General features: G+C 44.2%; 1 protein-coding gene and 1 long non-coding RNA gene across 2 annotated transcripts; both read left to right on the top strand.

Annotated features, from left to right (window-relative positions):
* The first annotated feature begins 3,176 nt into the window (after positions 1-3,176).
* On the top strand, positions 3,177-8,661 carry LOC144095040 (uncharacterized). Its single transcript, XM_077628853.1, has 2 exons — positions 3,177-3,533; positions 7,516-8,661. Exons 1-2 carry the CDS (start codon positions 3,255-3,257, stop codon positions 7,972-7,974), a joined length of 738 nt encoding a protein of 245 aa, XP_077484979.1. The 5' UTR covers positions 3,177-3,254; the 3' UTR covers positions 7,975-8,661.
* Positions 8,662-13,851: 5,190 nt separating this feature from the next.
* LOC144095039 (uncharacterized) lies at positions 13,852-16,572 on the top strand. Its single transcript, XR_013306678.1, has 3 exons — positions 13,852-14,136; positions 16,017-16,295; positions 16,443-16,572. It is a non-coding gene; the product is annotated as an uncharacterized LOC144095039 (long non-coding RNA).
* Positions 16,573-25,597: the final 9,025 nt, after the last annotated feature.

Genomic DNA, 25,597 nt, shown 5'->3' with positions numbered 1-25,597 from the left:
ACCAAGTTACAGTCTGAACTTAATCAGTACTGGGCACATGCTGCCTTTGTGGTGGAATGCTTAGTTCGTCTGGTTAGACCTTGAACGAAGCTTTATGGTATCTCTGGCTTATGGTATCTCCAGAAATGACCATTGATTAGTGCTTGCCACCGAGGTAACAAGGACAATTTCATGCACTGCCTGTTAACATGCGTGGCTAATTTCACTGCCTCCTTTAGGCGTTTTCCACGCTGGAATAAAATAAAATAAAAAATCAACGCAGGAATAAAATAAAACCATAATTGAGTTCAGCGTGTAACGCGCTGACTGCATCAACTGCTTGTTTCTCTATATATATTGTAAAAGTTCCCGGGAAATGCCGGTGCGATTTACGCACAGTGCAGTATAAACAAACAGATAAGCAAACAAAAACAGCGGTGACTTACGTATGCAAATTCCTGGAGACAGGTACAGGTGATTATTGCAGTCGGTCAGCAAATGTCGAAAAGTCTTTGCGATATGACTGATTACCTGTCACGTTCCACGCTGGACGTAACAGACGAATGCAGCCCGAATATCCGCTGTAGGTCGCACCACCTGTTTGGATACGCCTGGCGTCGAAGCGCACGACACAGTGCATTGCGGCCTGGCACGGTCACTCGCTGTACTCTTACAATCGGTTCTGGCATGCACAATGTAATCACTAAATCATCTAGGTCTTCCTTCTCGAATCTAAAGTGCTGCTTGAACAGCGTGCTGTCGATGCTGTCAATGTCCAGCAGTCGAACGATACTTGAAGAGCTCGTGCTTCCTCCTGCGCCTCATGTCGTACTCGATGTCCTCCAATGAATAATCGCCTTTCAGAAGCCATCGGTCTTTTCTTGTTAGCATGGGGTCGTCAGTTTCCTCCCGCATCAACATGGGACCGACATGATGGCAACACAAGATGCTAGAAGGCATCCTGACTATGTCACTTCCGTCGGAAATAAAATCGCAAAAATTGCTGAAACTTGCTCTTTGCGTAGCAGCGGAACAACGGAACTTCCAGGTCGGCTACGGTCGCACCTTGGCACGGCTTCAATCGACTGGACTAAGCAAGATCACTTTCATTTATTTGTACTATAGTAGGATCCAACTTCAAAAGCAGCAGTTGCTAACAGTGAGCCACGGTCCGCGGCGTACTGTATCACTTCGCTAGCCAGTCACAAAAGGAAACGAAATAAGCTTTTTAATGTTTGAGTTTATTAAACGAGCCAGTTATCAAAATTCTATAGCACATAACTTTTTTCTCGTGACTAGCTTCTTGTTTAGGTGACAAGAGAAGTAACAGCGGACTATTTTTTTTTGTCGTGGAAGAATTCTGTGCGCCGGTCCTGAATGTGGGCGGAGCTTCACTGCAGACTTATGTTGTATCAGACTATAGATGGCTCGGCATAACACTCTAGCGCATTTTGTGAACCTTTAAAGTAGATCCACACAGTCACTACTGCCCGCTGTTAGCGTACGGCCAACTAAAGCTTTGCTTCGGAGCGGACAGCGTAACACACGCAGCGCCATAGCGCTTTGCGTACGCACAGCTAAATGTGTCTAGTAGCTTTATTGAGGATGCAAACATAGGGAACTTAAACCGCAAGTAACCATGCATTGTTAAAATTGTTAACAACACAATCGGCAAGCGACTGTCATAAAAGGTTAGGTTTTATATGAACTCCTATATATTACCACAATGTTACTTGTTAAAATACACAGCCCTAGATACGGCATAGGCTAAGATTCCCTTTATTAAACAGGTTTGAAAAGCGCATAAACTTGCGTTTGTTAGTATGAGGTCTCATAAGCCAGGTGTTACACCAAGTACCGACATTATTTAGGTCACATTGAAACATGAGTCAGTCTTTAAAAAAAGTTACTTTGAAAACAACGCAATCGTCTGCGAAAAGCGAAATGGTGAATTTCAGTAGACTTGCATATATCATTATTATATAATCGGAACATAACTGCCTCAGCACCAAACCTAGTGGTACACCACAGGTGACAGAACGAGGTTAAAAATCAGGGTTATTAGCAGTAAAAAAAATAAATTCCGTTACTCAAAAAACTGTCGTTCGATGAACGAATATTAGGGTTAATGCTCTTTCAACAAATCAGTTTGTCACTAACAAGATGAAACGCTTTCTGGAAATCCAAGATCGCGCAGTGAATAAAAAACACCTCGGTTTAATGTTCTGAATAACTCATAATTGAAAAATATTAGTCGCGCCTCACACGAAAATGGTTTACGAAGGCCATGCTAAGAAAGGAGAAAACAAGAATAATTGTGAGGAATATAACTAAATTAGAAGATATGACATGCTACAAAAATTTACAAGGGGCGCACATAAATGATATGGGTATGTATTTGAAGGCAGAATGAGCATCACGAGACATTAATATTGGTACCAGGTTACTCACCTTCTAGTTTGCGGGCAACTATCCTGAATACACAGAGTGCGAAAATAGTCTACGTGAGTAAATGAAACATTGAACACATGTATTCTTTAAAAACAAAGAATTGATGTCGTCTATTGCTGATAATGAAAAAAACTGTTACATTACTAATAAGATTCTGTACGCCGAGAAAATAAACACCAATAGGTTGCATTACTGAACTTTTCTCGGAGTCTCGAACAGGACAATGAAACAGTTGCTGGCTGAATAACAAGTTTAGAGAAGGTGTCATTGAGTATTTCAGCACACTGTGATGAAGAAACGGCAGCGCCGCTACTCTAGCTTAGAGTTGTTTTTTGCTTTCTAGCAGCAATAATGTTCAACCCTCTTTAGCTTTATCAGTCAGCAAGGACAGAAGCTTGCTGTGGGAAAAAAACGGTCGTGACGTATATGCATGATTTTCCCATCCTGAATGCGTGCTACGGATTCGCAATACGTGGTATGGATTTGACAGTGCAGTTGTGGCTATCCGAAAATAAAAGCTTGTCCGATCTAAAATGACAAGTTTTTGCCTTTTCATAATTGTATAAAAGGTCTTCGCCAGTTGCGGTTCAAACTTTCGCAAGCGTCCAACTGCCAAAACCAATTCCCATAGGCACACTTTCGAGGTGTCTATGGCTTAAAGCGCGAGCAATTCTGTCTGAGCTCGGTACGTTTGTTTAATGGGGAACGTGACATTAAGCGATGAGGAAGAAAAGGAAGAGCAAATCGAAAGGGGCTTTTAGGAAGGTGCCAAGGGCCAGTGGTCGGAGAATGCGGTACCAACGCTGACCATCGGCGAAACAAACATGGCGTGGTCGGAATTGCGCGCCGAAAAGGGCTTGTCGTGTTCCGCGCAGGCCTGCACCAGCGCCGACGCATACGACGGCTCCGAAAACGCGGACGAGACGTCCACCATGAAGAAGTCGAGGACGTGCCGCATGTCCTTTCGCGGCTCCCATGTTGGAAGCCTGCTGTCGCCCTGCAACTGCCGCGGCACCATCGGACTCGTCCACAAGGAGTGTCTGGAGGAGTGGCTGTCGCGCAGGAATACCGACGAGTGCAGCATCTGCTCGTACCAGTTCGAGGTAACAAGTCGCGCGGCCTTCGCACACCTTGTAGCCAGGTGTTCTGGGCATTCACGCCCTGCTAGTCCACACTGGACTGCTTTGTACGCCCGGTGGAAGTATCTTTGAAGCTTTAGTGCGATATCTCTGCACTCTTTCGTAACTGTACAAACAGAAGCCTTGAAATCTGTGCTAACCCGAAGGATAGTTGTGGTACGCGCTGTGTGCTGTAGCAGGTCTCAGCTGCCGTGTTTGAAGCCTGCGGCCAGGACAGGCGACAGTGAGAGTCAGGTGACACTACTTATCGTTTAACGGTAGAACTAGAAACCCTAGAGAGCCACATTTGTATCATGCAGCGGGAATCATCAGAGTATGGTGAACCGTGCCTGTCCTGAGTTTACAAGTCACGCGTCTATTTTCTACTGCACAGGATAAGAGATAAAGTGATCTGCAGAGACAGCATGCAGGCTAATTCGTGGTGCGCTTTTGTTACTATTCCTTGACATAAGCAGAACGTTCTTCGAAGCCGCTATCTACGCATGAAAATACACTCGTGGCCCGTATTTATCGGCGTGAGCTTCCCTGTGTTGGTGAGTGGTGCTCCCACTTATCCCTGATGTACATGAGATGTTTACCCTTTCTACGGCGTTCCGCGACTGCACAGTTGCTCAAAAAAGCGGCAGAAAACGACGATTTGAGCATTAGTTTTGTTGTTAAGAATCTTTAAAGCGTTCCTAGATCATCTCGCGTCGCTACGAAGAAGTGCTTTCGAGAGAGAAAAGCGTCTCATGAGACGTTAACCATAAAAAAAGTCTGCTGAACGCGCTATAGGAGAGTTGATATCAAACATGCAATAATTAGTGTTTGCTTATTGCCTAGAAGGAGCTTTCTATTCTGTTTCTCTCACCGTTCACCACCAGGGGCATCACCCCTAATTTATGGGAAAATGGAGTAATTAATCTTTTAAAAGATATATATAGAGGTAACAGAGTGCTCATAAAATGGGAAAAAAATGTATCAGGGCCTGTAGAGATACAGCGGGGGCTTAGACAAGGATGTCCACTGTCCCCTTTGTTGTTCATGTTGTACCTGCAAGGTTTGGAAGCCAAGCTAGAGGGGAGCGGACTAGGTTTCAACCTATCTTTTTTCAAGCAAGGGGAATTGATTAAACAGACATTACCGGGACTAATATATGCGGACGATATAGTGATAATGGCTGACAACAAGGAAGACCTGCAGAAGTTGTTAGACATATGCAGTACAGAGGGAGATAGATTAGGCTTCAAGTATAGTAAGGAAAAATCTGCAGTCATGACATTTAATGAAGAGGGCGGCGAGCATAGAATACAGGAGTTCGTGCTAAAGGTAGTGAATGAGTACAAGTATCTTAGGGTGTGGATAAATAACAGTGTTGAGTATCTGACAGAGCATGAAAAATATGTAATGAATAAAGCTAGTAGGAATGCAGCTGTCATGAAAAATAGGGCACTGTGGAATTACAATAGGTATGAGGTGGTAAGAGGGATCTGGAAAGGGGTAATGGTCCCTAGCTTTACCTTCGGGAATGCGGTCCTGTGTATGAGGCCAGATGTTCAAGCAAGGCTGGAAATTAGGCAACGGGGAGTAGGGAGGTTAGCTTTGGGAGCACATGGCAATACACCAAATCAGGGGGTACAGGGTGATATGGGATGGGCGTCTTTCGAGAGCAGAGAGGCTAGCAGTAAGATAGCATTTGAGGAACGATTGAGAAGGATGGAGGAAAAGCGGTGGGCTAGGAAAGTTTTCAGATACCTGTATATAAAGAATGTTGACACGAAATGGAGAAAGCGAACTAGAAAATTGACAAGCAAATATCTGGACAGTAGTAAGGGGGCAAATCAGCAATTATCGGTTAAGAAAAAGGTTAAAGGAACAGAGAGAGCTTTGTGGAAAACAGGGATGCTGACGAAATCGGCACTAGAAACATACCGGACCTTTAAACAGGAAATTGTCAAAGAAAATATCTATGATAATTGTAGGGGAAGTTCTTTGTTGTTTGAGGCCAGGACTGGAGTTTTGCGGACTAAGACGTATAGAGTCAGGTACCAGGAGATAGACACTTTGTGCATTGCGTGCGGAGAGGAGGAGGAAACGGCTGAACACTTGATACTTTTCTGTAAAGGGCTTCACCCTACAGTGGAAGGCAGCGGGGCTGACTTACCCAAGGCATTGGGGTTTAGGGATAGTGAAGGGAAAGTGGATTTTAAGAGGTTAGAAGTAACCAAGCGAAGGTTATCTGATTGGTGGCTAAAAGCAAGACAGGAGTAAAATTTCACAAGACATGGCTAGGTGGCTTGAGCCACCGCCCGATGTAAAGGGTTCAGCCGTATCCATCCATCCATCCATCCATCCATCCATCCATCCATCCATCCATCCATCCATCCATCCATCCATCCATCCATCCATCCATCCATCCATCCATCCATCCATCCATCCATCCATCCATCCATCGGGGTGCTCATATGCCTCCTCCCCTTCGCAGCAGCTGCTCTACTACGTCATTACAACTGCGATAAAGGGACAGCAAGAATAAAGTGTGACTAACCCTCGTACTCCTAAAGCGCTCTTCGCTGACAGGCTAGTCGCGAAAAGTCCGAAACTCCACAAAAATTAACGGAAGAACTATCGTTTCAGGCGTATTTAGGAACCTGTTCCGAGCTAAAGTTGGTTTTGGTTGCTGGCGTTCATGGCTGCTTATTTCTGTTGCGCTCCTTCTTTCGTTAACTCGCGCGGGCTCTGGCGTCGTCTGAGAATCGCGACACTCCTCTCTAGCCAGTGTAGTGCGGCAGTCGATCGCTCTCGCTAACCAAAACAATAGATCTTCAGTCACTGTGAAAACTGAATTCTTCACTTCCGGTTTTAGCTAATACGTGCGGAAACACTCAAATTGAACTCAAATGAATGCAGAATTTTTTACCCGCGGCCAGCATGCCCCAGCGCATTGCGCGCTCAGTGCCTCGCACTACAGAGAGCGGCGCTGCCTACGCAAGGCATTAAACCATGCGGCAAACGCAGGAGCGCCACTCGCCTCCCGGTCGCGTCACCTACTCCTTTCTAGCTAGCCTACTTATAATAAGCATCCCACACAGCGAGCGACAGCAATGCCGCATGCAGGCAGCAGACCGGCAGTTTATTCAGCGCTTTCCCTCAGGTTTACGGATTTGTTTTTTCTGGTGTGTATGAACTTTCTATTATTCTGATACACAATCTCATTGCGACGCGCTAAGCGACGTGCGGCTTTTCTGTATAAGTACACTGCTTAGCCGGACAATGAGCTAAACGAATGCCTCCTTCATTTAAGCGCTAGAGGCATTCTTTGGCTCCTATTACGTTTTCTTCGCTCTTTAACGGCAGCCTTCACGCCTTCTCCCCATGTGCAAAGAGTAGAAGTGGGTGTCTAATAACTAGCGACATGCCACAATAAAAGAGCAGACAAGTTATTGCTCTGTGCTTCTTCTCAAGGGGCTGTTTTATTGAGAAATTTTTGGCAGCGATGAAAACAGCCCGTACCATGGCACACGCCAGCGATATATACATATCAAAAGCGCCACATCAGGGCCAGAAGGCGAACAGATTTTTCAATGTGTCATTTCTGGGCGAGCAATGTTGTTGGCTTTGAATAAAGGAACCGTTGACTCAAGAGTCGATTTTGGAATGGTTTGCGCCTATGTCCATTTACTTTAAATTAAATACTAATCCGCTCGTGTTCTTTAAGCCTTAATATGTAAAATAAACGCGACCAGGACAATGCAGCTAGCGAAACCTTATTAAGTTAGACTTCGTTTGATAAGGCGCGAAGACCAACTATTCTTCGGAAGCGCTTGCGGTCGCCACCCGTGTTTCTCCTCCAGCAGCTAATAATTTGTTACTGCCTTCTTCGCGTTTTACTTCACACGGCTGGTAGAATGAGACGCATTCGCATTAGGTTAAACCTGCTGTCACAACCATTACAACCACTGCGCAGGTCGAACGGCCGCCTATAAGCATCCTGGACTGGATCCGCGAACCGAGGAGGCAGGGGAATCTCTGGTGCATCCTAGTGGAGATGTTGCTATCCCTCCTCGGCACCATCCTGCTGCTGGTGTCCGCCTTTCTCTTCGCGGTCCAGGCCTTCAGCGGCATCTCGCCGGTGCTGGGCTGTGTGCTCACAGGCATCATTATGGTGCTGGCGGGGCTCATGTGCATCGCCCACATCTACCTCATGGTGTGCCGCCACCACCGGGCGCTCATGCAGTGGCGCCACAAGTGGGGCGTCCGCCTGGTCCTCCCGAACAGCGTTCTCGAAGGCGCAGCGTCGGTGGACGCCAGGGATGTGTCGCCGGTTCCGCCGTCGCCACCTCCATCCGAGCCCCCTCTACGACGCCGCGTGCGCACAGCAGCACGACCGCCACCAACCCAAACGCCACAACGACAGCTGCCCTAATGCAGCAGTATCCGTAGGCCACGCAGTACTACATCGCGTGAACTCCCGAAATAAGACAAACGGCAAGATCTACGTCGGGTTTCCGCTAAGGCCACGAACTCGTCGTGCTCTGGCCTGAGGTACGCTGAGTGCCTCGGCGGCACTCAGTGTGCCTGGCTAAAACGAAATTGCCGTTAGCCTAAGAGGACTTGTGGGCCGTGTAGATAGAGAACGAAACGACAACCTGCATTCGATGGATCGAATTACTAGAGGCCACATATCGAAAGTCTCCCGTAATGAACGCCCCCAGGCCTGAGTGGTGAGTGCCGATGAAGAGAACAATGCCTCTCCACACCGATACTGAGTAGTTCTGCACAGCCAGTCTTGCCGATGCTATTCGTATACTTCGCTAAACGTTACGTCTCCGTACGGGCAATACGCTGTCCTGAGTACGTTCTAGCAGCCACCATTACTCGGTAATAAATGGAACGACGTTTTAGGTGCAATAATGTGCTGGATTGAAACAAATGCGAAAAAGTGGAAGGCAATAATCAGAGTGATAATATAAATCCTCGCTGTAGGCCCAGGAGTCGTACAGGCTTCCGCATTCAACCCTGCGCGGGCAGAAAAAGTTGATCTTATGGTACCCAAACTATCCACCGATAACAGATTGTCTGAGCACAGTTATTCTTTTACTCACAATCTTAATGCCAGGCTAGGTTCTTCCAGTGGAACACCAATTATTGCTCTTTGAAAGCATATATAATAAAACGTACTTGCAAACTAAATAAGACGCCCTCTTTCGCCGCCCTATTTTTGTCACCAGCGACAAACAGGTGACTCTAGCCAAACGATGCTACCATGCAAACCAAATCAATAAATAAAAAATGATCATTAAGCAGTTTTATGTATCTATCTTCTACCAAATAAGTGTCCTCCCCTTTAACGTTAAATAGATTACTTTTGTCGATCATGAAACACTATAAAAGACAATGGTTGATTTGAAAATAGGAGAGAGTACAGAGAACCTTTTTTCATCGAGTACGGTAAAAGTTCATTTAGTTTTCAAACCATTCCAATAGCTCGCGATATCTCTGACCGCAAGTTATCGGCTCGGAAAGACCAGTTTAGGTCCAGATGACAAACTCGGACCTAAAATAGCAACGGCCAAAGTGTGGACTGCTCGGGCACGCCTTTCTTACATGGCCATTCAGCTTAGCCTTATGTATGTATGTATGTATGTATGTATGTATGTATGTATGTATGTATGTATGTATGTATGTATGTATGTATGTATGTATGTATGTATGTATGTATGTATGTATGTATGTATGTATGTATGTATGTATGTATGTATGTATGTATGTATGTATGTATGTATGTATGTATGTATGTATGTATGTATGTATGTATGTATGTATGTATGTATGTATGTATGTATGTATGTATGTATGTATGTATGTATGTATGTATGTATGTATGTATGTATGTATGTATGTATGTATGTATGTATGTATGTATGTATGTATGTATGTATGTATGTATGTATGTATGTATGTATGTATGTATGTATGTATGTATGTATGTATGTATGTATGTATGTGTGGTGTGCCGCCACCACCGGGCGCTCATGCAGTGGCGCCACAAGTGGGGCGTCCGCCTGGTCCTCCCGAACAGCGTTCTCGAAGGCGCAGCGTCGGTGGACGCCAGGGATGTGTCGCCGGTTCCGCCGTCGCCACCTCCATCCGAGCCCCCTCTACGACGCCGCGTGCGCACAGCAGCACGACCGCCACCAACCGAAACGCCACAACGACAGCTGCCTTAATGCAGCAGTATCCGTAGGCCACGCAGTACTACATCGCGTGAACTCCCGAAATAAGACAAACGGCAAGATCTACGTCGGGTTTCCGCTAAGGCCACGAACTCGTCGTGCTCTGGCCTGAGGTACGCTAAGTGCCTCGGCGGCACTCAGTGTGCCTGGCTAAAACGAAATTGCCGTTAGCCTAAGAGGACTTGTGGGCCGTGTAGATAGAGAACGAAACGACAACCTGCATTCGATGGATCGAATTACTAGAGGCCACCTATCGAAAGTCTCCCGTAATGAACGCCCCCAGGCCTGAATGGTGAGTGCCGATGAAGAGAACAATGCCTCTCCACACCGATACTGAGTAAGTAGTTCTGCACAGCCAGCCTTGCCGATGCTATTCGTATACTTCGCTAAACGCTACGTCTCCGTACGGGCAATACGCTGTCCTGAGTACGTTCTAGCAGCCACCATTACTCGGTAATAAATGGAACGACGTTTTAGGTGCAATAATGTGCTGGATTGAAACAAATGCGAAAAAGTGGAAGGCAATAATCAGAGTGATAATATAAATCCTCGCTGTAGGCCCAGGAGTCGTACAGGCTTCCGCATTCAACCCTGCGCGGGCAGAAAAAGTTGATCTTATGGTACCCAAACTATCCACCGATAACAGATTGTCTGAGCACAGTTATTCTTTTACTCACAATCTTAATGCCAGGCTAGGTTCTTCCAGTGGAACACCAATTATTGCTCTTTGAAAGCATATATAATAAAACGTACTTGCAAACTAAATAAGACGCCCTCTTTCGCCGCCCTATTTTTGTCACCAGCGACAAACAGGTGACTGCAGCCAAACGATGCTACCATGCAAACCAAATCAATAAATAAAAAATGATCATTAAGCAGTTTTATGTATCTATCTTCTACCAAATAAGTGTCCTCCCCTTTAACGTTAAATAGATTACTTTTGTCGATCATGAAACACTATAAAAGACAATGGTTGATTTGAAAATAGGAGAGATTACAAGAGAACCTTTTTTCATCGAGTACGGTAAAAGTTCATTTAGTTTTCAAACCATTCCAATAGCTCGCGATATCTCTGACCGCAAGTTATCGGCTCGGAAAGACCAGTTTAGGTCCAGATGACAAACTCGGACCTAAAATAGCAACGGCCAAAGTGTGGACTGCTCGGGCACGCCTTTCTTACATGGCCATTCAGCTTAGCCTTATGTATGTATGTATGTATGTATGTATGTATGTATGTATGTATGTATGTATGTATGTATGTATGTATGTATGTATGTATGTATGTATGTATGTATGTATGTATGTATGTATGTATGTATGTATGTATGTATGTATGTATGTATGTATGTATGTATGTATGTATGTATGTATGTATGTATGTATGTATGTATGTATGTATGTATGTATGTATGTATGTATGTATGTATGTATGTATGTATGTATGTATGTATGTATGTATGTATGTATGTATGTATGTATGTATGTATGTATGTATGTATGTATGTATGTATGTATGTATGTATGTATGTATGTATGTATGTATGTATGTATGTGTGTATGTGTTGTTTTATGGCACATAGGCAACTCAGGCCATCATGCACCAAACTCAAGGTAAAGAAAATTTTCTGCAGAAGTTTTTAGAAATATTAATTTTAAGTGGTGTAGAGGGCGTAAAACATTGTTTTGTATTACATAATGATAAAGGAAGAAACAAATTTTGTGAATGTCTAATATAAAAGCTTTCAAGAAGGTCGCGTAGTCGCAGTAGGCATCCTTGGCTGAGCAAGGATGCTGAGCTTTTCAACCAGTAAAACAAAACCTCTGTCTCCTTCTTAGGAATCAGAAGCTAGCTGAGGTGTACAAAAAAAAATGAAGCGAATCAGTAGGTAAGATGTTTGAGTTAGTTTAAGAAACCTCCTTCTTGTAAAAAGTCACACAGATAATATGTCGACAGTTGCATCTTCTTCGAAGAGTAAGATTGGGTGTAAAGGAATATGTCCATTATAAAATTGAGGAAAACATTTTTGTCCAATTTTTCCATGTTTTGCGCATGAGTATAAAATATGATTAACTGTTAGCTCACCTCCACATGTTTCACAAACAAAGCAGAAGGAAGAGTTGTGCAAACTGACACTTGGGCGGATATGGATCTAATTCAGCAGGTGACGAATTGATTCTGGTAATCAGTATTGATTTCCCACCACCGACACATTACCTACCAAAAACAGGTACCCTTCTGTATTCTTTGATGCTGGCGATGGCGAAATGGCAGTAAGTTTCATTGGCTGGGAGTGGGTTCTCGCTCACTTGGAACATATCCCCCGTGGTCGCTGGAAAGAGGGCTCAGCGAAGAGCTGTTGGGGCAGCCAGCACAACCCAGAGTAGCACAGGGGTGTGAAATTTTGTTGCGAAACCAGTCAATTAGGAGCTGCACCCGTTTATAGGGCTTTCCAGGCCGGGGCGCCATTGTAGAGAATGTTTTGCTGAGGCATTTCAGACACCCTGAGTCTCCCCCGTTGCTTCTTCACTTTGTTTTCTGCTGTCAAGTGTACGGTCTTCTGGCCCTGCCTGTACTATTTACAAGAATAGCAATTTTCAAGGTCCGAATGACGTATTGTTTCCGCAAAAAAAGAGAGAAATATACCGCCATCTGGTCACTTCCCTTCGCATATAATCATTTTGATCAATTAAGCGGTCAGCGTTGCATCTACAACTAAAAGCCGGAGCGACTTCGAGAGTGTGTCACTGACTGAATACGTAGAGCCCAACACTTTGGCATTAAACTTGCTCTCGAATGCCCGTGTTCCGCCATAATAATTTGCCTTTCTCTTGCATCTGACCGCTTTATCATGACAGGCGATCGCTTCTCAGTGCTAGCTCAACTGTTTCATCTCGGCACAACTAGGTCGCACTTGAGGATACACTCGCAGCTGACGAACGCTTCCGCTGTGCCTCACGTTCGCACAACTCCAGACGTTTTCGTAGTCTCAGCTTGTGCTTGCGGCCACGTTCTTAAAGATCATCCCAGTGCTGCAGAGCCTGCAGTTTAAGAGGGTTAATTGATCGTAGATGGACATGTACTACCGGGGCCGAAAGTAAGTGAACCTCGACCCCTCCATATTCCGAACCGGGGCGTATACAGCATACGGGCGCTACCTGACAATGCACTCAGGTGTATCGAGACCGACGCACAGCTAAATAAAATGTTATGTAGAGTAATGAAAGCTGCAGTTGCAGAAGGGCTTAAAACGTAATACCAGGTTGCTTATTAATTGCGAGTAATGCATTCGTGGGTGTTAAATCGACAACCTGATCTATTACGAGAAATGTTGACATCGTATTTCCGTTGCGAATACGCGGCATGTCCTCGCAATGGATAGGACCTTCCAGAATCATGATGCACTAATAAAACCTGCAACATGCCTTTGATTCGACTTTCGACTTCAGGAAAACTAAGTTCGAACGCGAGCCTTAAAGGGGCCCCGAAACACATTTTCAGTGCATTGTTTTGCCGGTTGGTTGCGTAGAATGAGTTATAGTGACGCTATTAGCATCGGTCGTACCGCGTATACTGCGGCTTTAATATTTTAATTAGCTCGCAAAAACAAATTCGTGGCACTTATGGTGCCACCATACAGTGGCGGGTTTTAGCAGTGGTTATGACATCACTTGGTGGGAGCTTGATAATTGGACAAACAGTAGATATATTGCAGATTGTGTTAATAAAGACACGTTTTTTCAAGTTTTTGCGTTTTATATTATATTAACAAAACCAACTTGTTTGCCTTAATAAAAGTGCTCTAAAGCAGTAAAATAAAAATACACCACCGGAGGCTCTGGCTATCTTTTTGCATCGAAGGACTTTGCGCCTCTCTGTACACATCCTACGACCGAGCATAGAGCACTTATGGCTACCCTCTATATATCTTTATAGCCTGTTCTTAGCCTGCTATGGGCTGCTGCGTCACCTATCTGTTCCTCGTAGTTCTTCGTAGCCTTGTGCTGCTTGTGCTTTCTTGGCAAGATCGCATCTCTTCAGCTGGTGAAACTGCTTTGCGTTTCGCGCTGCTACGAGCAAGAAAAGCTGGGCAGTCCCAGGCTGCTCGAGCATCGCAGTCGCTCGTGGGGCGTTCTTCCACAGATTTCCTGCTCAGAATGAGCGGAAAAGAATGTGAATGCAAGCTCTGGGGGTTCCGGAGCAGTCGAATCGGTGGGTGTGCTCGACGCATTTCACCCGAGACGCCTTCGAAGGGTCACCACAATCTCTTGCATCCGCTGGCTACAAGCAGCAACGGTTAGGATGCGACGCAGTGCCGACGGTGGCAGGCGCTCAAGGAAAAACATAGGTAGAAGTAAGTACCGTTGTTTGAATACTTACGCATTGGCCGGGAAATGAAAGATTGTTGCGATACCCAAGTTATAGTTTCAAGAGCCTATCAAACTTAATACATCAATGAGGTTGTGATGCTTTTACCGCTGTTCTTTCTCAAGGAGCCATCGTCACGAGTAATGGTCCAGCAGCCGCTCGCTGTGCTCTCGCCTGTTGGGCTCATGTGCGCACGTCGACGGCTCGAGCGGGGCTGTGCGGAGGAGAGAAAACTGAATTCTAAAGCAGGGGTTATTATTTGCAATTATTTGCACTCTGGCGCTGCCTACAGCCTTGCCACGTTTTAATTATATCGCGCTACCATCGACCGCGCGGCGTGTCGATAATAAAAGAAGATGAGCAGGGTGGAAAGGAGAAACGAGGAAAGGATAAGAGAGGAAAGCGTTGATTATTCATTGTATTACTCTATTTAGTGTTTCTATATTTCATTGTTCTTTCGTCGCCATAGTACGACCATGTCTTACAACACATTCTAACCACTGCTGCAACCTTGGCAGCCGAACATTTTGCCACTAGTATTGAATGAATAAATAAATTAGGAAATGAATAAATAAAAATAAGCGGGAGGTCGGTGATAGTTCGCGCAAGCCGACGAAGTTTACTTCAGCGGGACAGTAGCCTGCTCCGCGCTCTGCCACATTATCTGTTAGCAAAAAAAAGAAAAACAAAGGGAATTAGAACATGTAAACGGTACATCACTGCGACGCGAGCGTTCCCGTTTTTCTAACCGCAACGTCTATTGACGAGCCAAAGCAAATGAAACGCGCTTTCAAGCTCTCCCTTTTTGTTTCTAACGACTTACCCGCGCACCCGAAACAGGCAAAAATAAAACAAAAAAGGTGAAAGAAATTACATCAATGCGCGATGCATTGTCTGAAATGTCAACCTTTTGATTTCTTCTTTTGGCTGCAATGTGTGAACACAGTCATAACAGCATAAACCTTTCTGTAGTCTACTTGAACCGATATAGAGCTGTAAAAAATCAATTCATTTCTCAAAGGTGTTTCTTCATATGTTCACAGTGGTTTTTTGCAACAGGTAGTGTGGCAGGGTGTGACCTATGCTTGTTGGCAGAGGCTGCCACTGATCTCAAGTTGTGCTTTGCTGATAACAGGTTATGTAAGTTGCCGGTGAAATGATATACAGGTAATAAATGAGGTGAAGAAGTTCATCACTGCATATTTCAAGACCACCTAATCGAACCTGAAGAAGCTGATCCAATTGATGTTTCTGCACCACAGATTCATCTACTTCAAACTGAAACGTAAGATTTTAAACTTTATGTGTGCGGTCTGGTATGAAAAAGTAATAGTGCTCAAAATTTACTTTTTACCTAGATGCCTACAGACCAGACTTCATTTATCCTTGGAATTGGTGCAAATGTGGAAAAAGGTGTTCCTTAACCAGTTCCGCTTGGCTTATGAGGTCCTACTCTGAACACTGGAGAGAAAGTATGTGAAAACATTTGCTGACTGACCAGGTTTTATGTTGATGCACGAGTGCTTCAATTTCACCCAAACATTTCCTTGCAACAAGTCCCATAATAGACCACGGCTACTGCAGGCTTGTCATTGCCCCCTCACAGACGCATGATAACATTGCTATGGATGAAAAGAAGTGTATACGTAAAAGTTTTAATTGCAAGCATAACTTGATCGCCATTTATAGGAGTTTAATTCTGGTTGATAAGTCGGATATTTTGCAATAGAGTGACGCAGTGTGTGTGCATAGCTTATTTGGTCGTTGGTTGTTTTATCAGGGCCTTGACAACTTGCTTGGATTTGCATTACTGAATTAAGTGCTACCATGCCTAGTGTTATTGCAAATGCCTCACTTTTCTCTCAGGTGTACAGGCCAGCTTCCAGATCAAAGCCATAAATGATGAATGGACGCAGACAGAGCCTGTGTTGCTCCCTGAAGCATGCACCACAAAATGGCAAGCAGATGGCACACCTGAAGATATCTTGAACACATCATTTGAGTTTGTTGTAGAAGGTTTCACCATAAGGTGTTCAACACCACTGATTCAACAACATGCATTGTCACTCTCAGCAGTCGAGCCATCATCTCCTTTGAAGTTCCTTTTGATGACACCTATGAACTGTCACGTGACGAGTCATTTTTGTGTGTTTTTTTTTAAATTTCAGTTCAGCCTGAAACATTAACTCCAGCAGTGATTATCTCTGAATAGTATACTCAGTTTCTGATACAATTGTAATTGTGACTGCTCTTGTGGATTTCTTACACCAAACATTATTTATATTTTTGCAGAGGTTCTGTGACTCCAAGCGCACCAGCACGCTCTCAGAGAAAATTCATCATCTTTAAGGAAAACTTGGAATTGTTTCAAGTCTGCAGGCAGTACCAGGCAGCTTGTAAAGTTTTAAAAATAGTCACTGGCTCTCCAATTCATGTGACAGCAGTATGCATGAAGCAGCACAGATTGACATGAATTAGCCAGTCCAAGTTTAAAAAAAGGCAGCTGGAAACGCACTGTTGTCTGCTGCCATCTGTTCTTCTAGAGCCAGCCCAGAAAAGGTGGTGCGGCTACTTCAACAAGCGGGCATCTGTGTGCCATCAAGCCGCTTGTATTATATGTATCAAGCATTCATCTTGCAGCCAGCTAACAGAAACGTATGTAACAAGTGCTACTGCATCTGAAATCTGCTGCCTGATACTTCTGGGCATAATGTATAATGAAGAAGGACGTACTAGCGGGCTAGTTGGTTCATGATGAACAGAAAGGGTATAAACTGCGCGAACAAGACGGGACGAGAGGCAGACACTGCGCTTTGTCTGTCGATTTGTGTGCCTCTCGTCCCGTCTTGTTCGCGCAGTTTATACCCTTTCTGTTCAGCATAATGTATGGTGGGGGAACATTTTTATTGACCTATATTTTTCCTGTCAGCAGCATTCAGTACAGAACATGGTGCATTTATGTAGCATAATCAAATCAATCCAAATCAGATTTAATTTGACTTCATTTGGTAAATAAGCTTTTCCTGTTATCGAAGCAGTAGATTGCGAAAAAGGTTGAAAATGACAACGATGCACTCCGTAGTTCGGCATGGTATACAAGAGGCCACATGTGAAGGATTTCTTTCTGCATTGCTTTCAAGCTCATGCTACGTGATTTCATTTGCCAGATATGGGAAGCTGACCAGCAAAATGTGCTGGAGGCACTACATGGTCCCCTTCACTTGGCTGGTGATGGGCGATGTGACTCGCCAGGTTTCTCGGCTAAATACTTGACTTACAGCTTCACCCTTACAAAACTTTTACTGAGTTTTAATTAAGTACTTATTGACTCCAGGCAATAAGTTATTTTGCCATCTATTTCACAGCTTATATCCTTTTTGTGCCGAGTTTCAATTTAAAGTTGGCCACCATATTCCAACTGCCTTTTAATTAACTCAACTCGATAGACTGGCAATTGATTTTTAGTTGCATGTTTGTAAACTTTCAGTTCACATTTATTTCCACATCTATTACTCTCAATTCAAATTTAATTGCTTGTTTGTTACTACCCGTTCTTATTAAATTTATCTGCAGTTCACACTTAACCTTTTATTGATAGATCTAACTGCATCCACTCGAGAGTTTATTCGGTGTTCATTAACTCACAGTTCACATTTTGTTGCAAGTTTATTACCTCTCAATTAATATTTTTTTGCCTGGAAGTTAACATTTAATTACCTCTTTATTCCTTCCCATTCTTATTTAATTTATCTGCAGTTCACAGTTAAATGCCTCTTTATTGACAGATCTAAATACACCCAGTCGAGAGCTTATTTGATGTTTATGAATTCACTGTTTTGGGTACGTACATAGATCATTTTTCTTCCTGAAAAATCACGCTAAAATCAGAATGCATGAGGTATATGAAAAAAGAATTCAACCGTGATACCACCTCATTGGTTTGTCCCCGCAAGATTAGGTATAATCAAAAGTAAGATGAAAGCATATCACAGTTGTAATTCCAACAGATTGGTCATACCCCACAGGCAGCTAGTGCTATTAAGGTAAAGAAAATGGCCTGGCACAAAATTTTTGTGTAGAATTTGAAAATGTTCTCTTTAGTCCTTTATTTGACTTCCCTGGCCAGGAGTGCTGCAATGCTTGTCTTCAGGCAAGCAGTATCACAGCCTTGTACTCCCTGGCTGTGAAGCCAAAAAATAGAGGTTGGTACCTAATTACAAAGCAATCAGTGTGCTCACGAAATGCTTCAGTGCACTGTTTCCATGAGTTTGATGGGCAAGAAAAAATTATGTATGAAGCAGGTTTCTTTTCAAATCATGACCCGATAATCCAGCAGCATGCTTAAATGCCATAGATGTATAATTTAGGTAATCTTAACAAAACTGCAATATCAGCCATACTTCGAGTGCTCACACTCTTCCCTGAAAACAAAATAAATGGAACAACCAAGTCATGTAACTATACGCCCAAAAGTACCCCACAGAGCTTCAACAGTAGTAGCTAAGAAAACAGCAAATACAATGATTGGTCAGTGGCAGCTCCACGAGCAAACACTGAAATATTGTGAAAAAAATTGCACAATGTTGGCCTGCCATCGCTATCTGTGGATTCTGCAAACTGTGAATTATTTGAATAGCTCTTTCTGAGCAAACTTTCAATTAAATATACCACTTCCACCTCGTTTTATTACTGCTTTACATTGTTTTTGCTTATTGCTCTACTCTAACGTCATCAGTAGGATCGAATGACATGCAGACTGCTTGTCCTCCCTGAAATTTACGATCGCAGTAATTCAATTCAATTCAATTCTTTTTATTATTATTTCTTCAGTACAGTACATAACATCACTGTCTGGATCCTTAGCCAAAGGCTAGTTATGGATCCATGCAATAAAAGCAAAGAGATTAGTGAGGACAAATGATTTCTACTGCATGCCAAAATAATACACATAAGAATGGTGGAAAAATGCAAAGCGTACAAGCAAGATGGTTCAAATTACAGAAATACAAGAGGGCTCATGACAGAAAAACATATGAAGACAAGAACAGCATTTTTTATACAAAATAAACGCAGTTGCCTTAGAAGTGATTATTCAATGACATATGAATGGCAAACCCAACATAGACACTACAGAGAATAATAAGAGACAATCACTAAGCGATTTGCATTGTAAATCAGGTAATTATTTGTGACAGAAAAAAGGTCTTTAGTGAAATATAAGGATTGGACGTTGCAAAGACTGCACAGGGGATTTTATTCCAAGTTTTTACCCCTTGATACTCGAAGCGGCGCTGGCCATAGTCATTGCGAGATGTAGGAACCAGAAATCTTCCCTGTGCTGCTGAACGGCTGTTAGTTGGGGCTCTATGGAATGTGTTCAAAGGAAAGGGGGAGGTGCCGGAGAGGACTCTTCGTACGAGTAGTGCAACGCGAAAATCTCGAAGCTGCAATGCCGGCATTATTTGGAGTCTAAAAAACAAAGGGCGAGAAGGCGTATATGGTGTTGTGCAAGTCATTATTCTCAGTGCCCGCTTATGCAGGCGTAAAACAGGTTCAATGTAAGTGATGTAAGTGAACCCCCATGATTCTATACAGTAAGTTAATTGGGACTGAAAGAAGCTAAAGTATATTGTTTTTAGTGTGTGTATTTTGAAATGTCGCCGAGCTTTGGCCAGAACGAAACATGCATAAGATAGTTTGCTACGCAATAATGTATCTGAATGGCCACTGAAAATTTAAATGACAAGTGGCTCAGTGGGCAATGAGACTGCCCGTGTGGCGGGTGTAAACACACATATGTAAACTCGATGACAGTTTGGCAGCCGCGATGAGAAAATCATGAGGATGGATACCTGCAATTCTTGCTTGCATGTAGGATACCTTAATTTTAGCTGCCTTGACTATTTATTTATAAGGATTCAAAACTCAATTTTGAAGTCTGCATTCATGTATGCCTAATGGCACACACATTCAGTGTGAAGCATGTAATACAATTAACAACCTTTTTCGCAATGAAAACTATATTTACTCGCTTATAACCAGCCCCTGCGTATAACCCGCACGTTTACCTGAAAAAAAAAAATGACTGCTAGAAAGGTACAACTGCACACTCAGTGATCATTTCGTTTTCAGAACAATTAATCAAATGACCAGCACCGCGTCACTGGTGATCCGATTATATATCGTCGCCGCTTTCACTGCTGCCATCCGAGGTTTCATCGCCACTCCCAATGATGCAGTCGCCCTCGGATCCATTCAAACTGTTACTGATGGCATACTTTTTAAAGCTTTTACGCACCAAGTCGGCCGGTATCACTTTCCACGATCCACTGGCAGTGCAATGAAATATCGGGCCCTTGCACACGTCTCGTCGGTGCAAGGGCGTAAAGCCCGTCGGCCATCCACTGGGCATACAGCCGCTTCACGTGAGCCTTGAGCGGGCACTCGTCGATTGGCTGTAGGATGGACGTCATGCCACCAGGTTTTATAACGAGGTCGGTGCCGGTCTCGGCGAGGCGAGCTTTCATCGCATCAGTGCAGTGGCCTCGGAAGGAATCCAGTACGAGCATCGACGGCGTGCCAGCAAGGCATTAGGCTCAACAATGCTAGCCGAAAAAAAAAGTGGTCAATGGCGTGGGGAAGAATAAATAGACTATGAATGTGGATTTGGATATGCGCCGTTCACTGGTCCCTCATCGGCTGGACAAGCGTCGCCGACGATGAGGATGGCGGACTACACTGGGGAAGGCTGCCGCGCATTGCCGTGAAGCCGACACCCCCCCCCCCCCCCCCCCCGAAGGAAAAAAATTCAGATAACCCGCACCCCCGATTTTTAAACGCGTCTTTTTTTTCTTCAAATTTTGCTGCTGGTTAAACGCGAATAAATACGGTACTATTTCCTAGAGTCACCTGCCAGGCTATTCTTGCTTTCCTATATATTTTGACATTGCATACCCTCTAAAATTCCAACAAGTACCAATGAAATGGTTGCTTTTATCATGCAGTCATTTGAGGACTGAAACATACCAAGACAAGCATTCAGTCGAAGTAACACGGTTGTTTGGGCTAGTTGGTTGCAGTTCATAATGGAGACAAGTTTCGCAGCATGAATAAAAGGCACACAGAAGACAAGGAACAAACAAGACAGGACTGTGCTGCACTTCGAGATGATTTTATTTGAAAAAGCTCGACGTTTAATTACATTCAGTTATCATGAGGTGAAACCTAATCACAATCATCCAAAAAAGCCATTTCATTCTCCAGCAATGACAGTGAAGGCCTGCTGACGCAATTGTCACCGCCTTTCCTAATAAAAAAGGCTTCGATAATTTCACGCTGAAGCTTGTCCTTGGCGTGACCCAGAAACTGCGCCTTCTTAAACATAGGTTTCCATTTGCACGAAGTTGGAAGTGCAGCACAGTCCTGTCTTGTTTGTTTCTTGTCTTCTGTGTGCGTTTTATTCACGCAGCGAAACTTGTCTCCATTCAGTCGGGCTGGATCCAGGGCTTCCTTGGGCTCGAGGTCTTTCCGAACATTGCACCGCCTCCCGTAAAGGGATCTGCCACGCATCTCTACCACTGGAAACACCAGTCGGAGCAAACCCCTAGAATATTTTGAAGAACTGCCAGGGCATGTGCTCCTCAGCCGCTCCAGATCGCCTTCTTCAACACGGATGCCTCCGCCAATGTCCACCCGTACAGGTACGTGAGGGAGTGAGGAAACCGAGGTATTTTATCGGCACTGCGATCAGCGTACCAGAGAGATTATGAGAGAAAAAAATAAGCGCGTACATCAACCAACCCTCTATCACATTATATGATGCGGATATACGGTTCTTCGACAACACCTGATGTGCCATGGGTCATAGAAAAGGCCGCCCCGCGCAATTTTTTGCATTTTGAGTTTGTTCCTTGTGTTGATTGCCTCATTTTATTGCTGACTTCGCTGTTTTTCTGGTCGCTTTCATATACGTGTTTTCCTCCTGAAAAAAATTTTAGCAGTGAGACAGCGCTTGTGTTGTGCACCTCTTCCTCGTCCATCGTTTCTGTTTGTGCTGTATTTTTCTTCTAAAATCCAGTAGGGGACACACGACGAATTAGGTCAGTATATTAAATCTCCGATCATCATGTCACATCCACAGGAAAATTTCCTATTGCTACTCATTATGAGTGAACGAAAGTCAACACACGCAAAGTTTATGGTTTATGGGGTTTAACGTCCCAAAGCGACTCATGCTATGAGGGACGCCGTAGTGAATTGCTCCAGAAATTTCGACCACCTGGGGTTCTTTTACGTGCAATGACATCGCACAGCACTCGGACCTCAAGAATTTCGCCCGCATTGAAATTAGACCGTCGCAGCCGGGATCGAACCCGCGTCTTTCGGGTCAGCAGGCGAGCGCCATAACCACTCAGCAACCGCGGCGGCCTTTAACACACTCCAAATCCTAGTCGATGAGGAAGATGAGGTTTTATCTAGGACCTCTGACACTGGACATGAATGCAGGGTTTGCGCAACCTGCCTGAATCCTGTTAGATTGCTAAATATTAAAGGTCATATCTATGAGCATAATGAACACCAACACACAAATGGGCCAAGTCGCTCCCTTGCCACCTTCCATCCTGCATGGAAGGAACCTTCCTTCCTGCATGGCAGCATGCTGTGCGGTGTCAGTGGGTGCAGTTCTTGAAACAGTCATCAAAATAGTAATAAATAAATATTGGCCTGCCCATTCAAACCTAGAGTGGATTATTCGAGAACCTCAGACCTGATTCGATTGATTTCTAATAATTTTGAGCATGCACTATTTAAAATTTTCTAATTCCGCGCAACCCTAGAAAGGGCAAGAACTATGTGCACGATTCTTGATCCATAAAGATATAGCAGGCAAGGTGCACCAAATTCTGCAACAGTATTGAGAAGATTTAAGTAATTAGGTTTGGTTTCATTTCTGGGTGTTTAACGTTCCATAGTGACTCAGGCCATGAGGGATGCCGTAGTGAGGGGATCCGCACATTTTGACCACCAGGGGTTCTTTAACATGCACTGACATCGCACACTACACAGGCCTCTAGAATTTTGCCTCCATCGACTGCCGCGACCGGGATCAAACCCATCCCTTCAGCGTCAGCAGCCGAGCACCATATTTCACTGAGCCACCGCGGTGGCTATTTGAAGTTATTATAATGGGGCTTAATAAAATGTTCAATTTGAAGGTTGTACAAGCCTATGCATCTACATGTAGTCATAATGAAATTATGGTTGAAAGGTTCCACGAATACATAAAAACTTCAACGCGTAAAGAATAGTGAAGTAAAATATAATACTGCGGCACAACCATGAGGGCGCGCCTAGCTTTCGAGTGACCCGTTACGCCCACAAATCCGCTGAAGATGTTGCTGCTCTTTCAAAGAGCAGTGCAGCAGCACGGCCGGCTGGGCATTGCAGGGCATGGATAGGCAGTCACCTTCACTTAAAGCTTTAGCATGTTGGAACGGCATTCGGACAGTGCAATTTATGTTGGGGGCCATATTAACACATTAAAAGAAAGAAGACTGAGCTTGGACGCCAAGATCATTAAGTTGTGGCTGAGGTTACAGTATTTTATGTCTCAACCGCCTATATTTAAACCAAGCTAGCTCCAAAAGGTGCGGAGGTGCAAAGCACCTTAAATTGCGACGTTAAACACTGCTTAGTGTACTCTGAAAATACCAGACTTCAGCCCTGCCTTTATCTCGGATTTTTTGAGCAAGCAGCTGCCTACCATATGTAGAGCGCAGCATTTATAATGAACTGCTGTGAAAAATTACACCAGAATGATATACCAAATGGGAAAAGTCCGCAAAAGCAGTTGGATTTACCCTCAATAATCAGTTTGACACTTTTACTCGAAGCTGAGGCGTCACACATGACAGAGATTATCTGGAGGGTGAAGAAGGGCTGAAGCGGCTCTAGAGTAGCGGTGGGCAGGTGCGTATCCCGCTATCTAGGTGCTGCCCATCGTGGTTACAGCTGTCCCTAGAGGCGGGCTGGCTGTCCTACTGTCTTTGAATTCGACTTTTCAATTTTCATGCTGCGTGGGCTTGAAGTTGATGTAGGCTATGTGAATGAAGGAAGTAGGTGGGTTGCTGGTCTGTGGTGCTTCTGCAGGCTGAAGGAGGATGTGGGTGGGGCGTTAGACCCTGGGTGACGGTGGGTGGGCGGACAACCCTTATATGTAGGGCGCGAATGTGGTACGGAGGTAGATGCTGCTTCTGGAGGTTGTAGGCTTCTCGCCAGGCTGGAGGTTTCACTTGAACAGCCGTCAACTACCGTGGGTGGAGGGTAGTGACTCTAGCACTGCTTTCACAGTAAGAGGCCTCAATATAGCCGATGGCTTACATTAGGGAACACAGACCGGCAGCTGCATCAACAGGCATAAATTTTTCTGTTTGGAGCGCAAGGTGGTGGAATGCTTATATCAGTTCAACCCAGCTGAAATCAGCATGCGTATCATTAACCGCGTGGACAAACTACCCAGCACGAATGCTTACTGGTTTTTATGACATTGTTAAAGGACGCAAGCTTTGCAAAATTGATCAAGCATGCCTGCTTAAATCTATGAACAGTTTTTACTTTCTCAGCACAGTTGATTTAAGCGGCAAGTTCTCACTGAAGTGGAAAGACAAATGCACTCTTTTCAAGCCCCATCCTGCGATGGGATTACAGGACTGAACATGAATACCGCTACGTTCGAGCTTAAACAAATCTACTGGCAATTCACAGCCAGGGTTTGAAAATAATGAGTAAAACACATGGAAAGTGGAAGTGTCCAGGCAGCAGCTATGATATCGATATCTAAAATTATTGCATGGGGACCAACCCCAAAAACCGCAATCCGCCACACCAGAGCAGAAGGAACAGTTTGTTGCAGGCACCATGTTGTGGCATCCATGAGGAAAATGTACCACCTGCCTGGAGCTGCCTGTACCACTAGAATATATTCTTATTAACTATAGCATCACCTAAAAATGCCATACACTGTACTAATTGGTTATTTTTCATCAAAGCAGGCATACGGTCCAGAATACTCTGGGGATGAGCTGCTAACAGAATTTGCCGAATGATTAGTTAGATTACAGGTTAGCAGGGCTGACCCTGGCGCAGAACTGGGTTAATTGGTGATCAGCCGGAGAGGTCACCTTGAAGTGGATGCTGTTAGGCAGATAATGATAATACATTTCTGACACCCCGGCCAACAGAACTGCTTTGACATCACCAAAGTCATGAGATGCAAAGGAAAGCGAAGTAAAACTCGATGCCAGTAAAATGTCAAGAGTTACAGAAGATAATTTGATTTTTATATGACTGTAAAATAGTAAGCTAAGTGTTTTAGGCGAGATGTTGAGGCAATAAATTACTTCGACACACTGATTTTCAACACAGAGATTGCATTAAAAGCTCAGTGC

The sequence above is a fragment of the Amblyomma americanum genome, chromosome 6, assembly GCF_052857255.1.
Source record: "Amblyomma americanum isolate KBUSLIRL-KWMA chromosome 6, ASM5285725v1, whole genome shotgun sequence".
In the NCBI taxonomy this organism is placed as follows: Eukaryota; Metazoa; Arthropoda; class Arachnida; order Ixodida; family Ixodidae; genus Amblyomma; species Amblyomma americanum.
Note: the sequence above shows the minus strand (reverse complement) of the source record. Positions and strands in the feature narration are given on the sequence as shown.

Coding starts and splice junctions, on each gene's coding strand:
- LOC144095040 (XM_077628853.1), top strand. CDS start 3,255: ATGGCGTGGTCGGAATTGCGCGCCGAAAAGGGCTTGTCGTGTTCCGCG. Junction 3,534..7,515: donor TCTGCTCGTACCAGTTCGAG/GTAACAAGTCGC, acceptor ACCACTGCGCAG/GTCGAACGGCCGCCTATAAG.